Genomic DNA, 26,936 nt, shown 5'->3' on the forward strand with positions numbered 1-26,936 from the left:
GCAATATTATCCTCCTTCTCCTTCTCCTTTAAAAAAATATGAGAAAATGAGGCACATAAAGGTTAGGTAAATTGCTTTAGGTTATAAAGTTATTGTGACAGAAAAGGAATTCAAAGAAGAAAAGAAAGAAGAAAGTGAGGAAAAATGGGAGAGGGGAAGAGGGAAGGAAAACAAATGGAAGGAATAAAGGAAAGGAATGAAGGAAAAGAAGAAAAGAAGGAACGAAGAAAGGGAGGGAGGGAGGAAGGGGAAGGGAAGGGAAGGGAGGGGAGGAAAGGGGAGGGAGGGGAGGGGAGGGGAAGGGGGAGGGAGGGAGGGAGAGAGTGGGGAGGGAAGGAGGGAGGGAGGGAGACAGTTATAGGCTATTGAGTACTCAGAAGGAAGACCAACAGAGACTTTCTCTCCAGGTCCAGGCAGCTAGCACTTAACTAACCTCTAGTAGAACAGAGGCAGGGGAAGGTCAGAGAGATTTCTGGTTTTCTGTTCCTCTTGAAGACTTGCAGTGCTTACTTTTAGGGCTTCTTTTAATCACTCATCCATCTTATTCCATAAAGCTAGAGTAGAAAGGAATTAAGTGTCTTGCCTGAAGACAGGCACAATTCCTATTTGTAGCTTAGCTTGCTTTATTTGAGAGTCTGACATGTCGAGTTAATGCCAGGTCTGTGTATATGGTAACTGGGAACTTTAACTAGATAGTACAGCTTATGCTGGAGGCCTGTTGGTTTTTCTTCAGTTTAACAATTGCTAGGTACCCTTTTCCTCCTCTGTAGTTCTTAGGACTCCTAACTAGGCTTGCATTCTATTCTGCAGGCATAGTACCACAGCAAAAGACTGTTGAGTCCAGAAACAGGCATTTTTAGACACAATCAGCTTCATCACCTTGCTAGCTGTGTGATTTCTGGGCAGGTCTCAACTTAACTGAGGCCTCAGTTTTCTACCTTACATTACCAATAAGATAGAATATTCATAAGGATGAACTAAAATGCAAAGAAAAGCATTTTGTCCATGGAAAAACACTTCTACATCTAAGCTATTATCTCCTACCTTATACAAATATCTACCTTGTTTCTGAAGCGCTACTTTCTTCTGTTTTTCCCCCCATTTTATTTTGTTGGCTCTTTCTGCTGTACTTCCAACCATTTCTCAAAAAGCATACATGCATGTGAGTGTCAACAGTATTTGAAAGCAGGCAGTTTTCTTTCTGGTTATTTTCAGTACTTGTTTCTGATCAACATTTCTTATTTTTTCATTTATAGAATGTTCAAAAATGAAAAACATCAAAAATAACAAGATGTGACAGAAGCCACTTAGGCAGCAAACATAAATGCTGCCGTGAAAAAGGAAGCTAGCCTTCTAATTGAAAAGCAAGTATTTCCCAACAGACTCCAGAAGAACCTTGACTCATCACTGTAAACAAGAAAACAACCTTAAATGTTTTAACAGATAAAACTTAGAGAAACCTATGGTACAGAATTCCTATAGTCTATTCTGTTGTGTCTAAACTTGTATGTATTGTTTTGTTTTTATTTAGGAGATATTTATTTAAGGTGCACATTTTGGGGGGTGTTCTTATTTCTACTACCAACAACTAAGTAATTGAGAAATAATTTTGTATTTAAGTTTGAGTAAAACTGGTCTGAAATGGGATAAAAGCCCACCAAATATTTTCATTTTTTTCAGTATGTGTTTTGCCATTTTTAGTGCTATCATCATTTCTGACAAGACCTAAAGAAAAATAATTATATCTGAGTGATTTAAAATGTCTAGGTTTCTTATCCACATCCCTTGGAACTGTGGAAAGGAGTTTGGCTTCACATTCACAGTGTATTTGTAAAATACACTGTATAATGATTATATTTGAATTTCAACAGCCAAAGCCATTGAGAGTCAGAGGAGTTTTTCCATAACCTTCTCTTTTATGCCCCAACAACAAGTTCATGACTGAAATTTCACCAGATTTCTGAGATGATGTCTTAATATTTTATGTACTATATACCAGGTAATTCTTTAGATAAATGTTTATTAGGATTGTAGGAAAATTATCTAGTTAATCATAACATTTAATGGAAAGAAAAAGGCAATAAAATTATAATGAGATATAATAAATTTGGTTGACAATAAACCAAAGTGTTTCTTAATTAGTATACATTAGAATTATGTTCTTATAGTTGCATCATCTATAAAAATTACTTTAAGGGCTCTCACATTTTGATAATTTATCTTATTACATATTAAGTATACAAGAACAACATTATTTTTCCTCTAACAGAATGAAGAGACAGGCTATCTGGTTAATGTTACATAGGAATTTAATAGCAAAGCTTGAACTTTATCCATAGATCATACTCTGTACAAAATCTGTTAGCTAGCATCCTGTCTCATACTTATTTTATGTTATATGAAGAAATTTGTTGATTTTGTACCAAAGTGTTTCTGAAGACAATAAATTGTGAGTCAATTTTTTAACAAAAGAAATACAGTTAGAGATTTTTCAATGTTTATATTCTGATTAAGCTTAATTTCCCTGATTGTTTTTCTTTTTAAGTGATAACGAATCCTGATTTCTAATGTTCTAAAAATTGCTTTGTGATTTGATTGTGGTAATATCATTTCTTATCTACAATTTCTAGAATTTTATGGGATAGTTTTACTTTTATTCTGCCTGTACAGACAAGAACAAAAACTTTTCTAAGCCCCACATTTGGCTATTGAAGGTCACAGCGAATCTTAACTCAACCTAACAACCTTGGCCAAATGCATTATGGGTATTTTAGACTCATATAATTTGTTATTTTCAAATAATAGTGAATAATTTTTTATTTGGAATATGAGAACAATTAAATTTGTACTTTTAGTAAGTACGATTCTTTGATTAGAAAATTAAGAGAATGCATATCTTAATTTGGTTGTAAATTATCAAGGGCTTTCTAATAGAAATCATATAACATTTCTAAATATAAGTGCTTGCACATACTGTGTTTCCAGTTGTCTTAATATTGAAGAGTGTAATAAGCTTCATGTTCAACTATTGGAGATTTGGGAAGATTGAAAATAAATTTCCTAATTTTTATTTGTATATGTTCTCTTCTATGTTTAACTCTAGAATAACTATCTTCCTCTAACAATTAAGTTAAAATATTCTTTAACTAGGATTGAAATCAATTGGTCACTAAGGAGGGAGTTAAAAAAAAAAAAAGCCAGGAGGAGAGAGATTGTCCTCCCTGTGTCCTCTCCTTCCCCTATGGACTTACAGTGCTGAGCTCAAGCATAATGACCAAACTTCACAGCGTGGTCAAGCTGCAGAGATAGGTGCCAAGGCTACCAATTATTAATACTGGCCTCTTCCTAATTGAATCAGTCAAGCAGTTTTACAAAAGGCTGTCAGAAAGGAGTGAGAAATTGAAAGGGGAAAATGTGATTGTTGAGATGGGCTAGTTCAACTCTTATATCCAGGATTTTAATATAAAAATAGTTTATTTTAAGATGAAAGTCAACATGTAATGAGACTTATAGGTATTTATCCAACAGTTCTTGGTTCAAGTTGCCTCTAAAAGGAAGATAATGTATAAAACTCTGGGGAGAGTCAGAATTAGGATCTAATTATAACCCCAGTAGGCTGAAATACTAAAAATGAAATCCAATGGAATAAAAGTATTCTTTTGATTTTACCATGAAAATATTTCCACAATTTTAACACTTCTGACTGCTTCTACTCCTACTGCTGTGGTCCCAGCTTCAGTCATCTCTTTTGGATTACTGCAAAAATCCTGTAACAATTCTTCCCATTCCAGCTCTTGCTACCTATCAAGCTATTCTGATTGTGAGAGCCAGAATGAACTCAATAAAATATGTGCTATTATTACACACCACAGTGATGTGCTACCTCATTCAGAATAAAGGCCAAATTCCTAAAATGATCTAGAAAGGTATACACAATCTATTTCCATTATCTCTCTGGATTCTTCTTCTTCACTTTGCTCAAGTCATACTGACCTTCCCATTTGATATGGTTTGAGTGTCTCCCCACCTAAATCTCATCTTAACTTGTAGTCCCCATAATCCCCACATATCATGGGGGGCACCCGGCTGGATATCCCCAATCATGAGGGTAGTTTCCCCCATGCTGTTCTCCTGAAAGTGCATGAGTTCTCATGAGATCTGATGACTTTTATAAAGGCTTTTTTTCACTTTTGCTCAAAACATCTTGCTGCCACCATGTGAAGAAGGATATGTTTGCTCCCCCTTCTTCCGTGATTATAAGTTTTCTGAGCCCTCCCCAGCCATGCTGAACTGTGAGTCAATTAAACCTCTTTCCTTTATAAATTGCCCAGTCGTGGATATGTCTTTATTAGCAATGTGAGAATGGACTAATACACCATTATTCAACAACTAGGCCAGGGCTAGTCCTATCCCAAGGCCTTTGAATTTGCTGTTCTTCCCACCTGGAACACTTTTAGCTCACCTCTCCAAACAGGTCACTCCCATACTTCCTTCAGGCTTTTCCACATATTACCTTCTCAGTGTGGCCTGCCCTGGCCACCTTATCTCAAGCTGTAACCTCAACTCCTCTTGGTCTTTCTATCTCCTTCCCTGCCTTAATTTTCTCCATAATAGTTTATTCTATCTAACATAACACATTATATATTTTACATGTCCTGTTTCTTTTCTGTCTCTTTTAAACTAGAATGTAAACTCCCTGAAGGCAAGATTTCTTATTGGTTTCTACACTACATCCAGGCACTTAGAATAGTGTCTGGCGTATATCTGGGACTCAATATATGTTTTCTGAGTGAACTGATTAAAGTAAGGAATACGAGAACTCAGGTCAGACTGCCCAGGTCTGAATACTGACTCCCTATTTACTGAGTTGCCTTGGATAAGTTTGTGAGCCTCTTTCTGCTTCAAATTCCTACATATGTGTAAAATAGGGATTAAAATAGAATCTACATTGTAGAGTTGTTGTGATAATTTGATGAATTAATATATGTAAAGTGCTTTGAGCTTTGACAAAAAGTAAGTCCTCAATACATTTATCTGTTATTATTTTATAATATATATATCTGTTCTAAATTATATGTTAAATGTTAGATGAAGGCTTTTTAGTTTTGGAGTCTGGCATCTTTTCTTCTTTGAGTTTTCTTTCTTTCCCGCTTTCACTGTTATGTGCCATGACAAATACTCATCTACTCCTTGTTATCTTAGCTCTGGTCCCCTAGAAGCACAGGTTAAGTGGGAGATCCTCGTTCAGTGGTTTATTGGCGTGTTCTTAGGAGAAACCTGTATGGAAGTGGAAGAAGCAGAGCAGGACATAAGAATATCTAGATAAATATGTGATTTCATGAGAAGTCCAACCTAATCTTTCCATCCCAATCCTAAGGATATCCTGTAGCATGGATTATACCACTATGCTGATCCCTCAGCTGAACCTTTGAAAATTTGTTCCAAAGTCAAGCAGCTTCCAAATTGTGTACTATATGATAGGATAAATGAGTCCCATAGGTATATCCCACTGTTGCATCTCCCTTGTGATGAATTGTGTCACTTGGTCTGAGATGATATAACAGGATATCATGTTGGGAGAACAGAAATTCTGTCACCCCTCTGTGGCAGAGCTGTCTGAGGCGCTGTGGAAAGGGAAGGTAAACTAATACCTATAATATGTTTCAGTTTCAGTTATGAGAAAGCATAGATTCTTCTGGGATCAAAGGGATTCAATGTAATAACATTCTTACCAACTGACTGGATTGTTTCTTCAACGATGGCACCTTATCAGGGAGAGGGCCAAACATTGGTCTTTGTGACAGGAAAGTTGAACCGTCAACAGTAACAGTAACGAGGTCAGCCTTTGTGAGAAAGTTCATGCTGTTGGCTCATGACTTACAATCATACCTGCCATCATGGTTTCTCCACTCATGAGTCCTTTGTGTAAGTACTGGGGTCACTAAGGACAGAGGCTAGTTGATATCTACTGATTGAGTCAACCTGTCTAATTGATTTTATAGTACAGATGCTCTCTGATGAACACTAATGTACTATTCAAAAATTTCACACCCTTTCTCCATTTCCACAGGTATAGTCATCCTCTTCTTCAGATATTTTTTTCCTTCATATTCAACTTTATCTGTATCCAAGTATTTGACTAACCAGCTAAGCAATTTGCTATTGAAGCCACTTGCCGAGGAGTTTATGTTTATCCTGATTACAGGCTGTTTTTCTCTTTATACTCAAAGTGGACAACCAGATGCATGCAACTCCGTCCACCGGGAGGATTTCAGTTCATCATTGTCTTTCAGACCCTCTCCTAAGTGGGGCTCTCATGCAACAGTAATCCATTTTGGGCCTCTGCTAATGCACCAAGTTGACCCATCCATGAATGAATCCACTTCATTTTATTAATTGTTTCCAGAGAACCTCACCATGATCTCTGGAAGTGTAAACTGAATAAAAAATGCAGGTACAACAATGGTGGGTGAGTGACTTGAGGGTCTCATCAGTCACTCATTGGCATAGCTCATTTGTATCATCTGGACCTGCTCCACCCCAGTCTTGAATGTGCTGCTTCTATCTTGCAAAGTGCTGCTGCTGCTGGGCTTACTTGATCTTATGAATTCATGTGTCTGATAGCAACCAGCTCAAGAGGGCAGCTTCAGTCATATGATTACACAGTGTTCCATTGTCATTTATCATTTTCCTACTTGGTAAAGTAGCATGGTGACAGCTGCTTTTCAAATGTTGTGTAGTTCTGTGATAAAATGTTATGGCCATGTTTCAGGGATTGCACAGTAATTCTCCTGTGAGAGCTTGCCAGAGATTTTATTCAGAGCAGTATACTCAAGTGTGGTATAAACTGCCTATCCAACTCCAAAAGCCTTGCTAAATGCTTTCTTAGTGAAAAGAGGTGTAAAGTACATGCTATGGTCTGAATGTCAGTGTCTTCCAAAATTCATATGTTGGAAACCAATACCCAATGTGATAATGCTAAAATATGGGCCTTTACATAAGTAATTGTCATGATGGTTCTACTCTCAGGAATGGGATGAGTTATCTTACAAAAGAGGTTGAAAAGAGTGTCCTTTCTCTCTTCTGCCATGTGAGGATACAACAAGAGGTGCATCTTTGAAACAAAGTAAGCCCTCAACAGGCCTCAAATATTCTGGTGCCTTGATCTTAGACTTCTTAGCCTCCAGAATGGTGAGTAATAAATTTCTATTCTTTATAAATTACCCAGTCTAATATATTTTGTTATAGCAATCCAGAACAAATAAAGTACAGTGCAGTGACTTGTTCTTTGTCTGAGGAGATATCCTAGCTTCCATAGCTCACTGGAATCCTAAAAATTTTATCCATATGGCAACATCTTGAATTTTTGCAAGGTTTATCTAACAGTCCCTGGATTGTATGTGTCTTATGAGGGAACCCATAGTTCTTTATATCTTGTCAAAATAACATAGCATTTTTCTAATAATGAACCATCATGATGTATTATAGCATTTCCAGGTGAACTTGGTCATTTGGGCTCTGCTGTGGCAGAAGGCAGGTGAGTTAGAATTGCCCTGAGGTTGAAAATGACATGAGAACTGTTTTTGATTCTTCTTAAAAGATATTAAAAAGAATGAACTTGCCCGGTCTAGTAAATTTACTGGTCTGGTAAAAATACAGTACCTGTTATTAGGGCCACTACTTAGCTAAGTTTCCTGTCAGTTATATAATATATCAAGTTTTTGTAGGGACCTGCTGCTAAATTAAATGTAAATATGACAGAGTCCATCATCCCTGAATTCTTTAAACCTTTGAGGGTAGCAGTGATTTATGCCAATATACTTAGAATACAACATTTGTTTTATATTTATTACTTCGGCCAGGGGTAAATGAAGGTAGTTTCATTCAACTCAGCTTTTTGTATTATAATAGCTCTTTCACCACAAACCAAGAAACCATTGTTATGGTTCCAAGAGCCAATATATATGTCTGTTTTGATTATAACCTGAGAAATGAGGAAATGACCATGGATAGGGTCTGTAGAACCAATGGACCCAATGTGAGATGGACCTGGCCAAGGAGATTCATTATTATCTGATACTCACATGCTCCTATCAGAGAGAACTTGTACTGAGTATTAATGAAAGTATAAATCTAAGCACTCTTTACATAATTACTATGATTGTTTATTATGTATTCTGTTATTAATGTGCCAAAGCGGTACCAAAGAATGCGAGCTAGATACATACCCCTTTCAGTGACTAGCAAGGTGCTTAAGCTGTTAAGCTGTGGGACCCTAGTCCCTGTGGCTTGTGTTTGCTGATGTGATCCTCACTCAACATATTCTGTCATTTCTTGAGAACAGTTAAATTATTGGGCACATAAGAAGCTGCAGCTTGGTGTCTGAGCCCTCCAGGACTTTCTTGCCCCACATAGTACTTGCTATCTGTTTCATACCCTTTATTAAAGCTAAGTAAACTTAGTGCTTGGTAAATGTATTGTTTCTTGTATGTTTGATTGACAATATGAATGTAAAACTCATTCTAATGGTCTTGTTTTGGCAAGAGTACAAAATAAATATAAAATACTAGAAATGATTAATATGGTTTGGTTGTGTCCCTACCCAAATCTCATCTTGAATTCCCATAGGTTGTGAGAGTGAGTCAGTAGAAGGTCATTGAATCATGGGGGCAGGTCTTCCCCTGCTGTTCTCGTGAGAGTGAATAAGTCTCACAAGATCTGATGGTTTTAAAAAGGGGATTTTCCCTTCACAAGGTCTCTTCTCTTGTCTGCCACCATGTGAGATGTGCCTTTCTCCTTCCACCATATTTGTGAGGCCTCCCCAGCCACACAGAACTGTATGTCCAATAACCCACTTTCTTTTTGTAAATTGCCGAGTCTCAGGCATGTCTTTATCAGCAGCATGAAAATGGACTAATACAATGATGAATATAACTAAAAAACAAGCAAACAAACTCAGATTAGACACAACAGAAGAGAAGGTTCCTGAGATGGTAGACCTTAATTAATTACCCAGAATGCAGCAAGGAAAACAAGACAGTGGAAACTATAAACGAGGTGTTAAAAAAACACTAAGAGTTTAAGAAGGCAGAATATTTTCTTAATTGGAGGAAGAATAGGAGAAATTCAGAGAGTGGTGCAAGGCAGCAGTAATATTCAAAGATATGATACCTGAGAACTTTCTAGAAGTAATAAAAAATTTCAGATTTAGAAAATACAGTGGTGTGTTTCAAGAAGAATAAAGAAGTAATTTCCTGACAACTTATAGTGAAATTTCAGGAGGATATAAAATAGGAGTGGGACATCAATTAGACAAACAGTTGACTTTTCTAAGCCTGATACAAAAGCTGGAAGATGAGGTGCCAAGGGGAAAAGCTGTCCAGTGAGAACCATTAATGCAGTTAAAAGATTTTCAAAATTAAGATCTAAAAACAAACCTAGATTAGACACAGCATATAAACAAAAACAGATAAAACCGAGAAGGCCTGCAGTCAATTGAATTCTTGGTAAAAGAATATCTAAAGAGTATACTCAAAGAAAGAAAATAAAAGAATATCTAAAGAGTATACTCAAAGAAAGAAAAAAAAATCTGAGAATCAAGAAGAAGTAGAATATTAAAAAATAATTACAAACTGGAAGATATTTGCAATAGATATGTCCAGTAAAAGAACGGTATCCAGAATGTATAAAAGGCTCAGACAAGCTAATTTGAAGAAAGGGTAAAGAACTTAAGCAGGCACTTCATAAAAGAGAATATTCAAAAGGATAATGAACATAAAAACCTGCTCAAAATCACAGCGATCTTTAGGCAAACGCAAATTAAAACCACCACAAGATATATCATTATTGACCTACCAGATGGCTAAAAGTATTTTTTTTAAATGAAAAAAAAACAAGTTTTGAATAAAGTATGGAGCAGCCAGAATTCTCACATATTACTGATGGGAGTTTAAATTGATAAAACTGTTTGGAAAACTGTTTGGCACTGTCTATTAAAGCTAAATTTCTACTTGTGTAAATCCAACAAAACTAAATGTGTTTAGCTTCGTACCAATAAGACATGTACAGAAATGCTGCTGATGGTTTTATTCAAACTAGTTTCAAACTGGAAACAACCCATGCCCAGGAGCAGTAGAATAGACAAACATATTGTAGTGTAACAATGCAATGGAAATTGACATAGCAATGAAAAAGGAAAAACTACACAAAAATGCAACAGCATGGATATATTTAAAAACCATAGACATAACAATGAGAGACAAAATAGTATTTACTGTATGATTTGGTTTATATAAATATTAAGAAAAGGCAACAGTGCTTTAAGATAATAGAAAGAAGTATGACGTTTTCATTGGTTTGGTTATGACTGGCTGGGGAGGCACATGAGAGGTCTCTGGGGTGCTAAGAATGTTCCATATATTAATCTGTGTTACGGTTATATCAAAATATACATAGGTTTAAATTAAGGAAGGTTTGCACTGTAGAATTATGCTCTTCACTGCCTATGTGTAATAAAGCACTAGTTTCAGAATAGTACTTATTCCTGGGGTAAAGGTTGAGGAAAGATTGGAGATGAGAGCCCAAGGGACTTAAAGTGTATTGACAGTGTTATATTTCTTATTTATTATATATGTAGTATATTTTTTGTATATATAAATGTCTTACATATACGAAAATAAATAGAGGAAAAATGACATAAGGAAAACATTGCTATTTGATCTGACTGACGAGGAATGCAGATATTCAGCAAACTTTCCGTAAAATACATACTAGAATCCCCTGTGTGCAGTTTATTTTATCAAATATGTTATTAGGCACATACTTTAGCTCTGCTATCTTGCTGGAATGCATTTTTCTATAGAGATGATCTCCTAAATATTTTCTTATATTTATCTCACATGCTAATAAAAGATAAGAAGTACATTTTCTTCAGCATGTTCCTGAAAATGGCCCAAATCATTTTGTTAAAAATCAATGCTGTCTGCATTGTATGTCATGTATGTCAAATTCTCATCTTTTGTGGTATTCAAAGTAAAAGCTAAACTCTTTAGTCTGCTTTATCAAAGAACTTGAAGTACTTAATGCGTATGATATTTATACCTTTTTAGACACAACCCTGACATTTAATGTTTTTTTTTGTTTGTTTGGTTGGTTTTTTTTGCTTTTCTGCATTCTGAGGATATCTCAAGCTGGGCTGAATATTTCCAATTCATGGAAAGATACATAAAGAGTTCTTATTTCTAAGTCAGAGATTAGTAGTGAAATACTAGCAAAAATATTTATTTATAGTGCTCATAGACTAATTAGACTAAATAGCACACTATTAGAGGAAGCCTACTCTTAATTTTTTCCTTCTCCCATTACATGAAAATAATTAACTTTGTCTAATAATTCTCATTTAGAATGGGTGTTTATTTTTATTTAAATTTGAGTCATAAATATGTATGTAAATATTATTTACAAGTCCTTCATCAGAAATGTGATTTGCAAATATTTTTACTTGATCTGTGGATGTATCTTTCATCTTGTTAAGTCTACTAAAACACAGTTCTTAACTTTAATGAAGTTTGATTTATAATTTTATTTTATGGATCATGTTTTTTGTGTCATAGGTAAAAAAACTTTGCCTAACACAAGATATAAACAGTTCTACTGTATTTTCTTCTAGAATTTTAGATTTTACATTTAGATATGTGATCCGTTTGAGTTAATATTAATATATGGTATGAAGAGGCAAGGTTGTAAAGGTGCTTTGTTTCTTCTTCCTTCCTGCCTTTATTTCCCCAAATAGATATTTATGTGTGCCATCACTATTTGTTAAACAGACTTCTTTTTTCTATTGAATTGCCTTTGCAAGCTGATTGACCAGTAAGTCAGGTACATTTCAGTCTGTTTCTGCTATCTCTGTTCTATCAATCTCTTTTCTAGCCCCGTGGTCTAGTTCTTGCAATATGGTGGCACTTTTTAGACTTAAGAAGAGTGAGGAAAGTTGGGAAATGTTTAGTGGAAGAGCATATCCTGTGAAAATCAGGAGCCACAGCATCTAGTATGTACAATGTACTTTTTCCCCCACCTTCTATTTATTTACTTTTGCCAAAAATTTTCTATGAAGTATTTTGAAATATTACATCTGAGATGTTAATTAAATAATTTATAGAAGAGTGGCCTACACTTGGTGAGAAGTTATAGAAACATAGGAACCACACACAGCTGAAAAAGATGGTCATAACACTACAAAATGTGACCAGTAGAAGATCTGGAGTAGTAGACAGATTTACTGTGATGAGAAATAAATTAGATAAATTTATGGATCACATAGGCACTTTTTAGGACACCCTCTCCTCCCAAAGACTTGGGGAAGAGACCTTGAAAGAGAATAGATTTCCTATTGATCTTCTGAGACAAGAAGTCTAACTCATTTTATTGGATTATAATAAGGACTATCCTAGAAATATGAAGAGAGTGGAGATACTAGGTTTGTACCAAACTTTTGCCTTTTTTAAAAAATGTATCATCTGCAAAACTTAAGCTGTGGAATTTCTAGACTCTAGAATTATCTCCTTAAATTTTTAATTAATTCTCTAGATAAAAGTGAAAAATTAACAACAGTAAAGCAGCTAGTCATAATCCTTTTAAAACTATCTGGCTTGATTTTTTAAGCCATACAATTTAGGAACTCACAAAATGAAGAAAATACGTTTCCAAATTAATGACTTAGTAGAGAAATTTCTTTCTACTTTCTGGACCTGGCTGGGGACTTCTATCCACTAGGAATTTGTTGGTATCTTTACAGTCAATATGTAGTACATAGCTTCTGTGAAATACGTCAAACCACACCCATGACAGGAGAATAGGCCCTGTATGATTGTTTCATCTGAGTGAATGTGCTGTTGCTTGTTCATAGTCAATTGAATTAAGGGTGGACATTATACAGGAAGGGAAAACTCACAGGTTTTTTTCAGCCAGAAAGAGTAAACTTCCTTATAGACTTGTGTGATATAGTAAAATTTTAATATAGTATCTGAAACAGTGGATATTAAGGAAAAACAGAATATTCACCCATTGTCCTTACATTCTTCCTAAAAGACAGCAAGCCTGGCCTCGACCTCATAGCTGTATGGACCAAGATTCTTACCTCGTCCATAATGTAGTTCAATGATCATATGTACTAATGTTAATAAAAGTCTGATGAGTCAGGTGGTGTACTCTATTTTCATATAAAGATTAAAAGTTTTAAAAACCTAAACACTGTTAAAAAATCATCTGAACATTATTTTAAAAGGTTTTGACTATTCACAATAGGTTGTCAAAGACTATCATTAAAAATTTCGTAACATCAAGTTATCAATAACAACCATAAATGTTTCAATTAAATTGAATGGCTATTTTTAAATTTTCTCAGAAATTTATAATTATCTCACAAAATCTATGTAATTACTGATCATGAAAGCAAAATGATTAGTCATCAAGTTGTACAGAGCAACATTATTTTAAATTGTAAAAGATCAGATAATAGCATTCTGCAAAACATATATAAGCCCAGGATATGGAACAGGAAGGAATGCTTGATTTTGAAAAAGTTAATTTAAAATCTACTGTTTCTTGATAACTTATAAAATAAACAAATCAAATATAAAGTAGAATGAATATTTATAATTTTTAAGGAGAAACATTAATACAGGGAAGGAGCTCTAGAAGTGGCCGTGCTAATTAGATAGCAGAAAATGTCTCAAGGAAAAGGAAAATTCCAGTAAAATCCTGGGGAAGTGAACACACTACCCATATGAACATCTGGCGAGAGAGTACCAAGACCGTGGCATTAACAAGTGCAAAAGCCTTGAAGTCAAAGCATACATGACATGTTCAGTGTTGACCAAAGGGTTCTTGAATTGGAGAATAGCTAGGAAAAATGTAAGAAAAGTAAAGAAAACCAGAAAATATAGAGCCTTAGAGGTAACATTAAGGAATTTAGCTTTTCATGAATGAAATGAGACTCACTGGAGGGTTTTGAGAAAGAAGTGGTGATTTCTTGTTTTCCTAGAACTGTTATGCCTATAGTCTGAGAGTACAATATATGTGAGGAAGAGCAGAAGCAAAAATAATATCAGCGTGGGTGCTAATGCAACAATCCTCCAGAGATGACAGTTGCTTGAATCTGATGGTAAGAATGAGAATCAAATTTTATACATATTTTGGAAAGGTAGAGCTATTAGAATTTTTAGAAGACATGGATGTAGTTGTGGGAAAGAGAGAGGAGTAAAAGATGACCTGAAGAATGTTGGCCCATTCAAATGGAGTTACCATTGACTATAATAAGAAATAGTGCAGGAAGCGCTGAGTGGGAGTGATTCTCAGAGACTCAGTTTGGAAAACATTAATTTTTGTATGCCTTTTAGCCATCACACAATTGCATATTTGAGTCAGGAGAGGGGTACTAGGCTGTAGACACAAATTTTAGGATAGTGAACATATATATTTACATATACATACACATATACATACATGCATTTATGTTTGTTATCATATATTTTGAACTGAATTGTGCCTCCCCAAAATCATATATCAAAGCCTTTACACCCAGTGCTTCAGAACATGACTATATTTGGGATAGATATAATTAAGGTAAAAAGGGTCATATGGGCCCAATCCAATAGACTGGTTCCTTTATAAGAAGAAGAAATTTGGACGTTAGACATACACATGCACAGAGGAAAGGCTATGTAAAGACAGAGAGAAAGCTATCTACAAGCTATGAAGAGCAGCCTAAAAAATAAAACAAGTCACAACTCCACTGACACTGTGATCTCAGACTCCTTGCTTCCAGAACTCTGAGAAAATAAAGTTTTGTTATTTAAACCCTCCAGAAAGTGGTGTTTTGTTTTTTGTTATGATTGCCCCAGCAAATTACTGCAGATTTTGATACTGGGAGTGGGATGCCAACTGTAAAAATAACTATAAACATGGAAGTGGCTTTGGAAATAGGTAATGAGTAGTGGCTGAAAGACTGATGAAGCCATGTTAGAAAATGCTTAGGTTGCCTTGAAGAAACTGTTGGTAGAAACATGGACATTAAAAGTGCTACCATGTGTCTGGTTGTGTATCCCAGCTACTCTGTGGAGTTTGAGGCAGGAGAATCACCTGAACCAGGAGTTAGAGGTTGTAATGAGCTGAGATTGTGCCACTGCACTCCAGCTTGGCAACAGAGCAAGACTCTGTCTCAAAAAAAAAAAAAATTAATAAGTACCACTGTGAAACCTTAGATGGAAATGAGAAATATGTTTTAAACACTGGAACAAAAGCAATATCTATTATACAGTGGCAAAGAACACAACTGAATTGTGCTCTAGTGTTTTATGGAAGGTAGAACTTGTAAGTGATTAACCTAGATATTAAGCTGAGGTGATTTCTAAGCAAACTTGAAAGTGTGGCCAGGTTTCTTTTTGATGCTTGCAGTAAAATGCAAGAGAAGAGAGATATATCAAAGAATCGTTAAGAGTAAAGGAGTCAGAACTTGAGATTTAGAAAATGATCAGTTTATTCATATGGCCAAAAAGTGAGAAAGCTTGTTCTGAACAGAAGACAAGGGTGTGACTGGTCATTCATTTCATAAAAAGATTATCAATGTGACTCATGGATTGAATCAACGGTTTCAGCAGAAGCCAGGAATAGAGATGTGATTAACCAGGAAAGATCTGTGGAGGATACTCTTGTCTGATGGCTTGGATACCTATGAAACCAAAAAGGTTATTATCTGAGAATTCTATATCAGTAGAAAAACCGCCAGCTTGGAGTAAAAGGGACAGTGATGGGAGAGAGTGAAGAAAACCCACAAGAATTCTGAGATTCTATAGTATGAGTCAATTGGGGTATCTGGCTGAAAATCTGTGCTAATCTTCAAGAAAAGAGAAAAGTGACCCCAAAGGTGGGACTGCCACTATTGTCATAGGCCTAGAGTCTCAGGCCTGGGTGGCAGGACTGTCTGTTCCCCAGTTTCGAAGGGAACTGGGGAACAAGCCAAACCTCCTTGGTTTCAGCAGGCCAGGCTACCATCATCCAGGGGTAGGGAGCAAAACAGCCACCCCAGTGAAGGGCAGGCTCACCTTCCCAGTGGGTCCTAAAGACAAAGAATTGAGACAAAAGGGATTATTCTTGGGCCTTAAAATCTACTGGAATTTGCCCCAGTAGGTTTTAGTCTTGCCTGGGACCTCTGACCCCTTTCTTCTTTCTGATTTATCCGTTTTGGGAACGAGATGTTTATGCCAGCCCTATCACTGCATTTCATAAGCTGATAACTTCTGCAGTTTCATAGATTCATGCTGAAGAGGAATTTTGCCTGACGATAATCATACCTTGAGTATTACTATGCCTGATTTAGATGATATTTAGATGATCTTTTAGACTTGAATTTGATACTGAAATTGTTTAAATATTTTGAGCTTTGGGGAAGAAACATATATTTTGCATGTAAAGAGGATATGAATTTTGGAGGGCCAGAGAGTTGGAGGGTTTTGGGTTGAATTGTGGCCATCCAAAATTAATATGTTAAAGTCCTAAACTCCAGGACTTTAGCAGGTGACTGTATTTGGGGAAGGGTCCTTTAAGGAGGTAATTAAATTGAGGTATATGGGGGGCTACAATCCAATACAGCTAGTGTCCTTATAAGAAGAGGAAATTTAGACATGGGAATATGTGCACACAGAAAAAAACCATGTGAACACAATGTATACGTGTAGGTTTTCAACACATATACATTAAACCTACAACACATATACAAATTGAAACTAAACTTCAGTTTATTGTAAACCTACACGTACACATTGAAATTGAAGTTTACTTTAATTTTGGGGGGTTTTTTCACATGTGGTTTTTACTTAATTCAAAATACCTGCCAAGCATGAAATGCAAGTTAATTCCAAGCAACAATGAAAATGAAAACAGGGGTTGATCATGAGCATGACCACTAGGTGTTGCTAGTTGTCTAGTTTATAAATCGAAGCAGTTGCATTTCTCAAAAGCTTGCTTCTCCTGTGTTTTCACCAGTGTTTTTTAAATACAATATAGAATTCAGTTCTAACATTCAGTTAAGCTGGAGCATATAGAAAGTTAAAATTTGTAACATTCAAGTTTTAAAAAAAATTGCTTCTAACGTCACTTAATCTCTTTTTCTTTACATGCTCAAAGGTAGTAACATCCAAATCTGAAATATAGTCATGTCACAAAAATAACCAAATCATCTTGTAATTACATTGTTATTATAATGAGCTGTCATCAGATTTTTTTAACAGTGGGTGATTTAACTCTTGTCATTCACAGTTAATTGTTTTACTTTGATTCTTCTCTGAAAGTGTTTGTAATCAGCTACAGTTCAAAATTGCCTTATCTTCAAGGAGATTCATGAAAAAGACTCTAACAAGTACTTTGAAATATAGATTGCTGCTGATAACTTTATGATCTTATCACTGGACTGGGTAAGAATTTTCCAAATTATAATGAAAAACCTAATGGCTTCATGTAACTGCTATACCAAGATCAAGCAAAACAAGAATTACTTGTGTGATGTTTATTCTGCTGAGGATAATGTTTTTTGACTTTCTTTTCAAAACTTTGAAGGTTCTTTAATGTTTTATTTTCCTGAACTAAGGAAACTTTTAATTTTTTCTTTTAAGCCATCTATAGCACATTGTAACACACACTTTTGTCAACATAATTAAAATATTTACCTTTTCTCCCTACCTGATTCTTCTAGAATTCGTAAAGCTATTTGCTGATCTTCTTATTTTATAGCAGTATAGTGATTTGCAAAAGTTCAGTAAGACTCTGTTTTCTTTAAAACAGGACACAATTGGAAATACTGGTTATATTACTAAGGCTCTGACTGGGATACCATCTTTGAGAAGAAATAAAGAACATCTAGCTTCAAAAATTGTCAGCCTCACAGTGAGTAAGGAATTTCACTTCATGGCAGGCCCAGGAACTTCAGGGTGTTTTGGAGAGCCCAAGTCAAGAGGAATTCACTAAAATCTATAGGTATTACAAGCAAAGTTTGATGGTGAGTCCTTGACTTGATATTATAGCCTTGAGAGGCTTTTAACAGACAAATCTGGTATTTCTCTCTCTTCCTTTTTTCCCCAAGAACTGATGCTTCATATTTTATTTCCCTTCTGCCCTCCCATCCCCCCATTGGTGATGGTTGTACCCTTTTGAGCATTTCTGAGCACATTACCATAAGTAAATCTTGAGAGAGGAGTGGAATTCTTGTCTAAATAGAAACAGAAGGGGATTCGCTACAAGGATAGCAATACTTTTGATATTTCTTATTAAAAGATTCAGCAAAGCAAACTTAAAAGGGCCAACAACAACCAAGTTGAGAGCTAAATCAGGAAGGCAATCCCATTCACAACTGCCACTAAAAGAATAAAATAGGAAAATACGTAATCAGGGAGATAAAAGATCTCTACAATGAGAATAACAAAACACTGCTCAAAGAAATCAGAAAAGACAAAGAAACAGAAACACATTCCATGCTCATGGATAGGATATATTAATATTATCAAAATGGCATACTGCTCAAAGCAATTTATATATTCAATGCTATTTCTATCAAACTATCAATGACATTGTTCACAGAACTGGGAAAAAAACTTATTTGAAAATTCATATGGAGCCAAAAAAGAGCCTGCATAGTCAAGGCAATCATAAGCAAAAGAAGAAAGCTGGAAACACCATGTTACCTGACTTTAAAGCATATTACAGGGCTATAGTAACCGAATCAGCATGGTACTGGTACAAAAAACAGGCACATAGACCAGTGGAACAGAGTAGAGAGTCCAGAAATAATGCTGCACACCTATGGCCATCTGATCTTCAGCAAAGTTAAACAAATAAGCAATGTTAAAAGACTTCCTATTCAGTAAATGGTGCAGGGATAACTGGCTAGCCATGTGCAGACGATTGAAGCTGGATCCCTTCCTTATACCATATACAAAAATCAAATCAAGAGATGAATTAAAGACTTAAAAGTAAAACCCAAAACTGTAAAAATTTTGGAAGACAACCTACACAATATCATCCTGGACATAGGAATGGGCAAAGATTTTATGAAAAAGTCACTGAAAGCAATCTTAACAAAAGCAAAAAGGACAAATGAGATCTAATTAAACTTGAGCTTCTGCACAACAAAAGAAATTATGAAAAGAGTAATCAGCCAATCTACAAAATGGGAGAAAACATTTGCAAACTATGCAGGTGACAAAGGTCTAATAGCCAGCATTTATAAGAAACATAAACAAATTTACAAGAAAACCCCATTAAAAAGTGGGCAAAGGACATGGACAGACAATTCTCAAAATAAGATATATATGTGGCTGACAAGCTTTTGAAAAATAGCTCAATATCACTGAGAATTAGAGAAATGTAAATCAAAACCACAGTGAGATGCCATCTCACATTAGTTAGAATCTCTATTATTAGAAAATCATAAAATAACAGATGCTGGTGAGGTTGCAGAGAAAAGGAAACACTTACACACTAATGATTGGAGTGTAAATTAGCTCAACCATTGTAGAAAGGAGGATGGTGACTCTTTAAAGAGCTAAAAGCAAAATTACCATTAAACCCAACAACCCCTTTACTAGGTATATACTCAGAGGAATATAAATCATTCTACCATAAAGGCACATGCATGTGAATGTTCATTGCAGCACTACACAATAACAAAGACATAGTATCAACCTAAATACCCATCGATGACAGTTTGAGTAAAGAAAATGTGGTATCCGTACAACATGGAATACTATACTGCCATAAAAAAGAACAAGCTCATGTATTTTGAAGGAGCACGGATGGAGTGGGAGGCTATTATCTTTAGCAAATTAACACAGGAATAGAATACCAAATAACTCATGTTCTCACTAATAAGTGGGGAGCTGAATGATGAGAAGTTATGAACACAAAGAAGGGAAAAACAGGCCTTGGGGTCTACTTGAGGATGGAAGGTGAGAGGAGAGAGGAGCAGAAAAGGTAACTATTGTGTACTAGGCTTAATACCTGGCTCATGAAATAATCTGTAAAACAAACCCCTGTGACACAGGTTAACCTATACAGCATGTACCCCTAAACCATAAATAAGTTTTAAAAAAGAAAAATAAAGATGTGCTTCATAGTTGTACTAGAAGTTTTTAATGTGAAAAAAGAGGTCTATATTGTCAATCACTATTTTTGTTGTGCTTATATAATCAGGCAAAGTATGATGATCGTTAGTTTATTTTTTTTAAACAAATTAGTCTTACTTTGATTAACTTAGGTAGAAATTAGGGTGACCGTAGGGAGAAAAATTGTGTTTCAGAAAAAAACTATAGTATACTTGTTATTGGGATTATAGCTCTATCCATTGTTTTTTATTCTTTTTCTTTTTCTTTCTTTTTTTTTTTTTTTTTTGTTTTTTTGTTTGGTTTGATTTGGTTTTTTTGGAGATGGAGTCTCGCCCTGTCACTCAGGCTGGAGTGCAGTAGCATGGTCTTGGCTTCCTGCAATCTCCACCTCCTGGATTCAAGAGATTCTTCTATCTCAGCTCCCCGAGTAGCTCAGATTACAGGTAGCCACCACTATACCCAGTTAATTTTTGTATTTTTGGTAGAGATGGAGTGTTGCCATGTTGGCCAGGCTGGTCTTGAACTCCTGACTTCAGGTGATCTGCCTGCGTTGGCCTCCCAAAGTGCCAGGCTGACAGACATGAGCCACCATGCCTGCCTGTTTTTGAATTTTATTATCTATCTGTAGACTGGACTGGATCTTGAAACTTTTCATGTTTCCTTCAATATCTGGCTTACACTAATGACAAAAACAGTTCTGTTCTTGAAGCCCTATAATCTGGACAACTCAACATCAATTTCTAGCGGCAACTTTGTGCCTTGAGAGTTCACTGAAATGTGAAATGCCATAACCAGAGACCTTCATACTGCAAACAGGGTGACTAGTTGGCAACTTCAAGTTGTGGACAGCTTTTACAAAGACATAAAAATAAGACTTATCATCATGAGACTCTTACCCTTCTTAATTTTTTTCCTTTCTTATGCTTCCCTCTTTTGCTTGGAAGTGTAATACTGTCGTTAGAATCTCACAATTAGTAGCTTCTGTGGGTAACTTGAGAGAGTGTCGAATCTCTCATGCCAAACCCAAATCTTTACATTATTTAAGAGATCCTTTAGTCCACCCAGCAGCTAACTTAAGCAACATTCCTAACACAACCATTTGCTAAAATTGCATTACTGCTCTCTTTTATGGAATCACATATTAGACCCAGTTGTTCTCACTCTCTGTTTTAATTTAACTCAATCACGGAATACTAAATAATACTTTTCTGAAACTGGCATATTTGCAGCAACCAATTAGAAAGGGCCTGTTGACCTAACTCAGTGTAATTAAAAAGTCCTCTTTGCTTTAACCCTTAAAAGCAACCTGAAGTAAGCTGATGTTAACCAATCTGTTTTTGTTTATTACTCTGTTTACTTGTTCCAACCTTACAAAAATCAGCAGTGCTGCCATGCCCGGAGCAGCACTTAATCTATTCTATAGAATGAGATGCTATAATAAATGAGAATTCAGAAAGAACACCCATAAAGTTGTTTGTGAACTTCTGGGCTGACTTCAACCTGCATATGCATGAATCTGGTTCTAGTCAGCATACCAAAGACTTTGGAGAACTGAGCTAATGAATAGGTTCTTATATAGGTCCCAGACTGACAACTGAATCGTGTACACAAGGGAGAAATACAGATAGTACTGAGCCACTGCAAAAACTTTGAAACGGAGCTGAAGCAGTAACTATAGCCTATAGAAAATGAGTAGAAATTTGTAGCCTGAACTTTTGTTTTAACAAGTAGATTGCCTGTAAAACCCAAAATATCAACATTTCCATGGGATTTAAGTAAAACCCAGAGTCCTATAGCTTAATAATCAAAATATCCAAGATACAATCAAATACATATATATATGTATTCGTGTGTGTGTGTGTGTGTGTGTGTGTGTGTGTGTGTGTGTGTGTGTAGGGAGATGAAAATGTCAAATTTGATGGAAAAATAATGCCTACAATCAGATGACATAGATGTTGGAATTATCTGACAGGGACATTAAAGCAGCTATTTTAATTGCCCAAATGCATAATTGTGAACATTTTTAACAAATAAAAATAAAATATATAAATCCCTAACCATGAGTGGCCAGAAGACATAGCCAGGGGTCCACTATCAACCCTCCAGAGTTAGAATATGCAGACTAGAAGTCCTAAGGTGAGTACTGGCCCCGTAAAATTTTCCAGAAACTAAGTCAGTTTACTGAACCCACCTTACACTACAATCAAACAATCAAGGACATCAAAGAAGATAAAAGAAAAAAATCAAAGGACAGCATCTTCAAAGATTAAAGGTACATCACTCTGCAAAGATGAGAAAGAACCAGTGCAAGAACTCTGGCAATCCAAAAAGCCGTAGTGTTTCCTTATCTCTAAATGATTGCACTGGGTCTACAACAATGGTTCTTAACCAGGGTGAAATGGCTGAAATGACAGAAATGAACTGAGAATATGGATAGGAACAAAGATTCAAGAACAAGTTGAAATCAAATCTGAATGACTCCAAAGAATACAATAAAATGATAAAGGAGATGAAAGATGAAATAACCATTTTAAGATAGAACCAAAGTGATTTGATAAGGTTGAAAAACTCACGTTGAGAATTTCAGAATATAATTGCAAGTATTAAGAGCAGAATCAACCAAGCTGAGGGAAAAAAATCTCAGAGCTTAAAGACCAGCTTTCTGAAATAACTCAGACAAAAATAAAGAAAAAACAATAAAGAAGAATGAACAAACCCTTCAAGAAATATGGGATTGTGTAAAAAGACCAAATCTATGACTCACTGGTGTCCCTGAGAGGAAAAGCAAATAACTTGTAAAACATATTTCAGGAGCCGGGCGCCATGGCTCAAGCCTGTAATCCCAGCACTTTGGGAGGCCGAGGCAGGTGGATCACGAGGTCAAGAGATCGAGACCATCCTGGTCAACATGGTGAAACCCCGTCTCTACTAAAAATACAAAAATTAGCTGGGTATGGTGGCGCCTGCCTGTAATCCCAGCCACTCAGGCGGCTGAGGCAGGAGAATTGCCTGAACCCAGGAGGCAGAGGTTGCGGTGAGCCGAGATCGCGCCACTGCACTCCAGCCTGGGTAACAAGAGCGAAACTCCGTCTCAAAAAAAAAAAAAATATTTCAGGATATAATCCATAAAAATTTCCCAACATTGCTAGAAAAGTCAACATTCAAATTCAAGAAATCTACAGAACCCCTGAAAAAACTACAGAAGAAGATCTTCCCCAAGACACATTGTCATCAGATTCTCTAAGGACAAAATGAAAGACTGTTAAATGCAACTACAGAGAAGGGGCAAGTCACCTACAAAGGAAACTCCATCAGACCTTTGAGCAAAAACACTACAAGCCAGAAAAGATTGGGGGTCCATATTCAGCATTCTTAAAAAAATATATTACAACCAAGAACTTCATATCCAGCCAAACCAATCTTTGTAAGTGAAGGAAAAATAAATTCCTTTTTAGACAAGCAAATGCTAAAAAAATTCATTACCACCAGACCTGTCTTAGTAGAGGACCTGAAGGGAGTAAATATGGAAATAAAAGATCATTACCACCACACACTTAAATACACAGACCAGTGACACTATCAAGCAACTGCACAAACAAGTCAGCATAATAACCAGCTAATATGATGACAGGATCAAATCCACACATATAAATACTAACCTTGAATGGAGATGGGCTAAATACCCCCAATTCAAAGACATAGAGTGGCAAGTTGGATAAAGAAGCAAGACCAAATGGTATACTGTCTTCAAGAAACATATCTCACATGCAATGACACACATAGGCTCAATGTAAAGAGATGAAGAGAAATCTACCCAGCAAACAGCTAACAGAAAAAAAGCAGAGATTGCTATTTTAATTTCAGGCAAAATGGACTGTAAACCAGCAAAGATTAAAAAAAAAAAAAAGACAAGGAAGGGCATTACATAACAGTAAGGGGCTCCATCCAAAGAAAATACGAATTATCCTAAATATATATGCCCCCAACACGGGTTCACCCAGATTCATAAAGCAAGTTCTTAGATACCAATGTAGAGACTTAGATAAATACACAATAATAGTGGAAGACTTCAACAACCCATTAATAGTATTAGACAGATCATCAACAGAAAACTAACAAAGACCTGCACATGGATCATACTCTAAAATTGACCACACAGTCAAACAAAAAACAATCCTCAGCATCAGCAAATTCAAAAAATCTAAAATCATACCAACCACACTTTTCGTTCACAGCACAATAAAATGGCAATCAATAATAAGAAAATTACTCAAAATCATACAGGTACATGAAAACTAAACAACCTGATCCTAATGACTTCTGGATAAATAATGAAATGAAGGCAGAAATCAAGAAATGTTTTAGAAAAAATGAGAAGAACGATACAGCATACAAGAATCTCTGTAACACAGCTAAAGCAGTATTAAGTGGGAAATTTATACCACTAAACTTCCACATCAAAAGATTAGCAAGAGCTCACATTAACAACCTAACATTACAACTAGAGGAACTAGAGAAACAAGAGCATACCAACTCCCAATCTAGCAGAAGACAAGAAATAACCAAAGTCAGAGCTTAACTGAAGGACATTGGGAAACAAAAAAACACACTAAAGATCAATAAATCCATGAGTTGGTTTTCTGAAAGAATTAATAAGATAGATCAATAGCTAGGCTAACAAAGAAAATAAGAGAGAAGATACAAATAAACACAATCAGAAATGACAAAGGGGATGTTACTACTGACCCCATAGATATACAAAAATCCCTCAGAGGCATCTAGGAACAACTGTATGCACACAAGCTAGAAAATCTAGAAGAAATGGATAAACTCCTGAAAGCATACAACCTCCCAAGATGGAACCAGGAAGAAATTAAATCCATGAAAGGACCAGTACTGATATTGGTCTTTTCAGGGATCTGCAATTAAATTAATAATAAATAGCCTTCCAACCAAAAAGCAAACAAACAACCCAGAACCAGACAGATTCATAGCTGAATTATACTAGTTATACAAAGAAGAGCTCGTATCATTCCTACTGAAACTATTCCAAAACATTGAGGAGAAGGAATTCTTCTCTAACTTATTCTATAAAGCTGGCATCATCCTGATACCAAAACCTAACAGAGACATAACAAAAGCATAAATCTTCAGGCAAATATTCTTGATGAACATAGATACAAAAGTCCTCAACAAAATACTAGCAAACCAAATCCAGCATCATGTAAAAAAAAAAAAAAAATCACAAAGATCAAGTAGTCTTTATCCCTAGGAAACAAGGTTGGTTCAACATACATGAATCAATAAATGTGATTCATCATGTAAACAAAACCGAAAACAAAATGAAACACATGATTTATTCAAGAAAAGGTTTTCAATAAAATTCCATAGTCCTTCATATTAAAACCCCCAACAAACTAGGCCTTGAAGGAATATTCTTCAAAGAAATAAGAGCCATCTATGATAAATCTATCGTCAACATCAGACTGAATGGACAAAAGCTGGCTATATTGCCCTTGAGAACTGGAACAATAAAAGGATGTATCCAGTCTCACCACTTCTATTTAAGACAGTACCGGAAGTCCTAGACAAAAAAAGTTCCTTCTTACCTGTGCCTCACTGATAGGAAAATCACATTTGGTCTTCTGCCATCCATCTTTGCCACATTTTCAGATATGGAAAGTTCATTCGAGGCTCAGACAATATAAAATACTCTAACTCCCTTGTAGGTAAAGAGTGAAGGATTGAATGCTTAGAGTTTATTACATTTAAGGATTATATTTAACAGATTTATAGATTTTTATAAGTTCCAGCTTTACTAAAATTAGCTTTATATTTATTAATGAGTTTTTAAATATAACTTAATAGGATAAATTTAATAACTATAGAATACAATAAAGAGAAACAAAACAATAAATTGAAATGTCATTAAAGTAGTTTGCATCCTAGCCTATTCTAGTAATTGCATGCTTTAATTGATGCTGGTAATTCAGAAACAATGCCTTGGCACATATTTTTAATTATTCCAAGTATAGAAAAAAAATAAACATGATACCATTAATAAAAATATTTTTTCAGTTGAGCATGTTCAATTTATAGTAGTAAAAATACACTGAACAAACCGTTCCGTCTTTTTTTTTTTTTTTTTTTTTTGAGACTGAGTCTTACTCTGTTGCCCATGCTGGAGTGCAGTGGGGAGAGCTTGGCTCACTGCAACCTCTGCCTCCCAGACTCAAGTGATCCTCCCACTTCAGCCTCCCTAGTAGCTGGGACTACAGATGTGCACCACCACACCTGGCTAATTTTTGTATTTTTTGTAGAGATGACATTTCACCACACTACCCAGGCTACTCTGAACTCCTTGGCTCAAGGAATCTGCCTGCCTTGACCTCCCAAAGTGCTGGCATTACACGTTTGAGCCACTATGTCATACCCTGAACGAACTTCTTGATATGACATTCAACTACATTTTTGACATCGGGAAATTTAAGATTTTGATCTACAACATAAACTAGACTGGATATCCTTGTATCCTAAGTCTGTAGGCCTTAAGATTCCTGAGTCTTCAAGTCTCCATTATTTTTGTATTTTCAAATATGGTTATTTATTTATCTCAACCAGATGGGAAAAGTCATCCAAGGTCATGTTTCGTCTATAGAACAATCCTCTTGCCTAGTGTGGCTGCCCTGGCTTACTACTAGCGTAGGCCTATGCCTAAGTATTCTGTATCTTTCCTTCTTACAGATTGACTGATCAATCCATCCTCATGTCTTCTCCTCAAAATCC

The 26,936-nt window shown here is 35.7% G+C and overlaps 1 protein-coding gene across 1 annotated transcript in view; it reads left to right on the forward strand.

Moving 5' to 3' along the window:
* The window catches only part of THEMIS (thymocyte selection associated), a 241,147-nt gene extending 214,885 nt beyond the window's left edge, over nucleotides 1-26,262 (forward strand). The window contains exon 5 of the mRNA XM_074397501.1: nucleotides 1,257-26,262. Within this exon, the coding sequence (XP_074253602.1) occupies nucleotides 1,257-1,271 (15 nt within the window). The 3' untranslated portion in view covers nucleotides 1,272-26,262. The remainder of the gene's footprint in view (nucleotides 1-1,256) is intronic.
* Nucleotides 26,263-26,936: the final 674 nt, after the last annotated feature.

This window comes from Saimiri boliviensis, chromosome 4, assembly GCF_048565385.1.
Source record: "Saimiri boliviensis isolate mSaiBol1 chromosome 4, mSaiBol1.pri, whole genome shotgun sequence".
NCBI classification, from domain to species: domain Eukaryota; kingdom Metazoa; phylum Chordata; class Mammalia; order Primates; family Cebidae; genus Saimiri; species Saimiri boliviensis.